At 33.9% G+C, this 5,551-nt stretch overlaps 1 protein-coding gene across 1 annotated transcript; it reads right to left on the bottom strand.

Annotated features, from left to right (window-relative positions):
* Nucleotides 1–3,243: 3,243 nt before the first annotated feature.
* On the bottom strand, nt 3,244–4,671 carry LOC149534594 (histone H3.3). Its single transcript, XM_089804146.1, has 5 exons — nt 4,543–4,671; nt 4,325–4,412; nt 4,158–4,234; nt 3,869–3,959; nt 3,244–3,758 (listed from the first exon to the last, which is right to left on the bottom strand). The coding sequence occupies exons 2-5, from the start codon at nt 4,394–4,396 to the stop codon at nt 3,588–3,590; spliced, it is 411 nt and encodes a 136-aa protein (XP_089660272.1). The 5' UTR covers nt 4,397–4,412; nt 4,543–4,671; the 3' UTR covers nt 3,244–3,587.
* Between the last annotated feature and the right edge of the window lie 880 nt (nt 4,672–5,551).

Here is a 5,551-nt window from a genome sequence, read left to right on the forward strand (position 1 = left end):
TTGTGGTGGAAAAGATATATAAACTTATAATAGAGAATATGAGTTGTAGCAAGTGGAGAAAATCGGCATTCCCCTAGGAGGGCTGGAGGTCAAAGTGGCCAGGGGCTGGAAATTGGAGGGGATATTAGAGATTGATAATTCCAACCTACTGGCAAGGAAAAGAACTAGATGGGAACCTCCACTTGCAAACTGGATTAAGCTTAATTTTGATGGTGCTGCTAGGAAGATTCGGCAGGAGGAGGAATGGTTTGGGATAGCAAGGGAAGGATGCTATTGGTGTATTTCGGACAGCTAGGGAAAGTTTCTAACAATACCGCAAAGGTAATGGCATTGTATTGGGGTTTAAAGTTGGTGATGAGCGTAGGTTGGAGAAATGTGGAAATTGAAGGTGATTCTAAAATCATCATACAAACTGTAAAAGGTAATATGAAAGAAGGATGGGCTATAAAATGTGATAGAAGATATTAGACAGCTATTAGCCAATTTTAATAGGTTTGATTTGAATCATATATTTCAAGAGGGAAATAGTGTCGTAGATGGTATGGCAGCGTTTGGCCTAAAGGCGAAAGGACTAAGATGTTGGAGGGAATTTAATGCCTCACCAAATTTGGTAATAGATTTAGTGAACCAAGAAATAAAGAATGATGAATCCTAGCTGGAGAGATATTTTAAAATTTTGTATCATGTTGTTGAGTTGGCGGAAAGGATAACGCCAGGAAGAATAGATGGCTAGGAGTGAAGGAGATGGTATTGGCAATAATAAATTCGCATGGCCCAAAAAAGAAAGATCTTTGAGGTTTAAGGAAAAAAAATTTAATAATTTTCCTATGCGTGTGCTCGTACGTCAAGGAGAAAAAAAAGGCTCAAATTTTAAATGGTTAGTGTGTATCAAGAATGATGGAAGAGATTGGTAGGAAGATAATTGCATTTGATACGTGACTTTAATTTCTACTTTGGACACTAATATAATTACTAATAATAAAGGCCATTATTGTCACCTAATGGATTTTTGGCTAAAGTGTGGTGTCATTCTTAGCAAGTGTTTTTGAGTCCTGAAAAAGGAGAAAAGATTAGGGAAATTTGCAAAGATGAATGACAACTTTATGCACATTGAGCCATCCACGATTGAGGAGATTGTGAGGAAGTTGCTTGTGTGGTATATGTTGAAGGAAGGTGAGTTTATGCCTTTTATGGAGGCTCTTAATGGGCATGATGAAAATTGTTCCATGCAATTTGTTAATTCCTAAGACCACAGAGTTACGATAAATGCCATAGCATTCCATATCTCTAAGAAAGTTATTGCTTTGGCTACAAGATTGGCCATGAAGGGTATGAAGTGGCAAAAAGTGACAAGGGTAGCCAATGAAGCAAGTCTGCAATGCTTCTTGGATGGGGAGGAACTATTTGGCACAAAAATGGTTTTATGCAAGAGAAGCTCCCTGAGCCATGGAATGAAGTCTAATTGATGGTGATGAAGTACCTAACACTAAAAGGGAGGTACAGTATCTATTATTACTACCACTTTTCCCTCAATCATTCTTGCCACAATGATTTAATTTCCATTATGTTCTTTCTATTGCATGATTTAAAGGTCATGGTAACTAGTGTAAGAGAAAAAATGAAAAAGGGGTTAATTTTACCATTTTACATCAAAAGTTAATTTTTCCTCTATATCAATTCCACCTTGCCCTAGTCCCCATTAGGATAGTGGAAGTTGATATTCTAGCTCATCCCAACCCCCAACCCCAATTTGTTCCTCTTAAAACCATAAGTCCCAAAGCCCCTACCCCACAACCTTAGCCTAGCAAGTCCCTTGTGAAATTAAAGCCCACCCCTCTTAGGAAAAAAGGAAGATAGGATAAAGAGAAAGAGAAGGAACCGATGGAATCAAAGGAGGGAAAAAGGGGGAAGAGGTCAAGGAGGTTAACTAAATCTAATGCTAAATGGAAATTGAAAGAAAGGGCCTCACAAGAAGAGACAAATTCAAAAGATACAAATCACCCAAAACAAAGAATGAGAGAAGGCTTCAAGATTTGGGGAAGGGAGAATAGAGGAAGAGGAGATCTCAAACTCTTTTCAACCTAGCTCAAATGAAAGGTTGAAGGAAAAAAGGAGGTGTCACATGTTTTGAAAACCATTAAGTTGAGATGTGTGGACTTAAAAAGGGACCAATTCCCTAATACAATAGATAGAATTCTCTCCCCCATCACAATTTCCTCCCATGTTAAAGACCTTTTCTAAAAATAATGCTAACCACTCAATCATGCAAAAAGTTAATATGATGCAAACTTTAACATGATGCAAATTGATGGTTTTCCTAGTGACATGCAAAAAAATCAATGTGAAGATCACAAAAAAAGCTAGGAGTGAGGTTTTAAAAAAATTCATAAAGGCTAGTAGTAAGATTTTAAAAAAATTCATATATTAGAAAAAAAAATGCACCTCTTGACAAAATTCACCATCAAAGTGACAAATGCTACCACCACCACACTTAACCTACCTTAAGAACTCAAAGGGAGAGACCTCCCAAAGAAGAATACAAAAATGTTGTTCAACTTCATTACAAAAAATTAGGCTATCATCCTCTAAGACTTAATAATCCTCTTAAGCTTTTTCTTTTTTATTTTTATGCTATGAAAAGATTTTAAGACCATCATGCCTTTGTTCATATATTAGTGTAGCTCTCCTAATTTAAATTCTAGTAATATGCATGTTAAGCCTACTAATACTCTTTTAATTTACTCTTCTAATTTTATTAAATGGTAAAGAGTTGTTTTCATATTTTAATTTTATTAAGTGCTAGAGAGCTGGTAAAGAGTTGTTTTCATATTTTAATTTTATTAAGTGCTAGAGAGCTGTTTTCGTATTTGGTTATCTGCTGTTGTAGACCAATTTAATTGTTATAGAACCAACCCCCTAGTTTTGGGGGTTTTTAATTCATAAACAAACTGTATATTGTATATTCTCATATATAATTAAATGAAAATTAATCTAACATGAAAATTAAATAAAAAACTGTAGGCTATATTCAATGAAAATAGCATAAACTGCCAATACTTCAAAAACATCATTCAAACCCATTGTTCACACAATTTAAACTGCCAATACTTCTAAAATATCATCAAAATCCATGGTTCACACAATTTAAACAACTTCAGTCAATATCCACCTTTTAAGTAATCGCCACTGCTTGAATAAATTAAAGTTTGTATACAAATGAATGAAAAATAATTTGCAAAATGGTTGTCAAAAAAAAATTGACATTTTATTCAATGAAATTAATATAAAATTCCATAACCATAGCACATCGGTAATATTTCTCGACACAGAGAAACACCAGTTTCTATTGAAACTACGCTTGCTTATCCCAAAATTACAAAAATCAATTCGACTTTTAAATGTTCACAGTCGATTAGAAAATTTACAGAAACGATTCGACGCAGCTCCCGACGCAAAAAAGTTATTAAAAAACAAAAGTAAAAGGAAATAAGAGAAATTTCTCCAGACCGCCATTTACAATCATATCAAACTTCTCATACAGTTAAAGATTAAATCTTCGGCAAATTGAATCAAAGAAAAACAAGAATCTATGCTCTTTCTCCACGAATCCTCCGAGCGAGCTGAATATCTTTGGGCATAATGGTGACTCTCTTGGCGTGGATTGCACACAAGTTGGTATCCTCAAACAGCCCCACCAGATACGCTTCGGCTGCCTCTTGCAATGCTAAAACAGCATGGCTCTGGAATCGCAGATCAGTCTGTAACAATCCAAATTGGACAAAATTAACTACAAACCATAAATGGATCTAAATGAAACCTAATTTCTAAGACCGGAAATTATAATAGATTCAGAAAACGCAATACTCACCTTAAAATCCTGTGCAATTTCTCGAACCAGTCTCTGAAAAGGTAATTTCCGGATCAAAAGCTCGGTACTCTTCTGATACTTGCGAATTTCACTGGTGCATATACCAAAATCGAGTTCTACATTAGGAATTTACCTTTGCGAAGCACATCTCAAAATTAAAACGCCTATAATGCCAAGCAATTTAGGGTTGGACAAAACAATGAAAATCAAATTCTCCGAACTCTCAAACCCTAACAAAGCTTTCAAACCCCAAAATTGGTAACGGAACAATTATATAAAAATATCATACCGTAGAGCGACGGTTCCAGGACGATATCTGTGTGGCTTTTTCACACCGCCTGTTGTGGGAGCAGATTTACGAGCAGCCTGCAACGCGAAACAACAACCTAAGATTGAAACCCTAACCCTAAATTAAAAAAGCATGGACACTTATACCAGAACATCTTAGAAAATCACCTTAGTGGCGAGCTGCTTTCTGGGAGCCTTTCCTCCAGTGGATTTGCGTGCTGTCTGCTTCGTACGGGCCATTCTTCTTCAATTGGATCTACAATTGCCATATAAAACATCGATTAATTAACGCCATTAATGGTGCGGTATAGAACTGTCTATCACACATCGCAGGCAAATAAAACCTACAAATATCAACAAATTCATAAAGCCATTAACGATTTTACCTCAGATTTTTCGACACGAAATTATAAGAATCCCTGAAACAAACGAAACGTGGAACAGAATCAGAAATATTTTCGTAGGTACGGAGATGAAATATAATTTTTAAATTCACAAATTAGGCTTTCCAATTCAATTATAAAGTCTCGTGATGTCGTTAAATATTCAATTCTTCCCTTTGGTTGAAGAGTTGTGTTTGTTTTGAATTTGATCTTAACCGTTGGTTTGTCTTTATTGTAATCGACGGACGACGTTCATTGATTACTATCCGTGCGTATGTGCCGTGATTGGTCAGAAATTTGTAAATCATGGATCAACTCCAGCCTTCCTAATTTTGGATAGATTGGAAGTTTTTGTTTTATTACCGGAGTGGTTTTCGTTTTCTTATGGAATATTTGAGGATGAATAAATGTATTTTTTTAATAGATATTAATAATATGTTAAAAGTGCCAAAGATGAATAAGCACTTTTATTAGTTCCTCCTATACTACGAATACTTATGCATTCATGTCACTTCTAATATGACATTAACACTGACCAATCAAATCAAAGAATTTAAAACATTGTATGAAACTTCAAATGTTTATATCATTTTCTAATTTTTCATTATTTTATAAATCACATTTTTCATGCATTCTATTAATCCATACTATTTTTGGTAGGGGAGAAAATTAATTTTCTTCCACAAAAATACAAATATTTTCTAACTTCATTTTGCATTAATGAATGCATTAATTACAATTTTATCTTTCCACATTTGTTGATAAAAAAAAAATTCAATCATTTTATCTTCCACCTCACACAACATGTCTAATCAATATTAATTTTAACAATATAATTTCAATATATTATATCTTTGTATTTGAATTTCTATTTTTTTTTTAATTTTGATTTTTTAATAAAAGTAGTTAAATTATTACTATTATTTTACTTTTGTAAAAATAAATTAAGCAATATTATTTTTTAATTATATTTTACAATAGTGTTTGTAATATGTATAATTGATAAGTGTTA

This window comes from Cupressus sempervirens, chromosome 10 (assembly GCF_028749045.1).
Source record: "Cupressus sempervirens isolate cs-2001-9-10 chromosome 10, ASM2874904v1, whole genome shotgun sequence".
In the NCBI taxonomy this organism is placed as follows: Eukaryota; Viridiplantae; Streptophyta; class Pinopsida; order Cupressales; family Cupressaceae; genus Cupressus; species Cupressus sempervirens.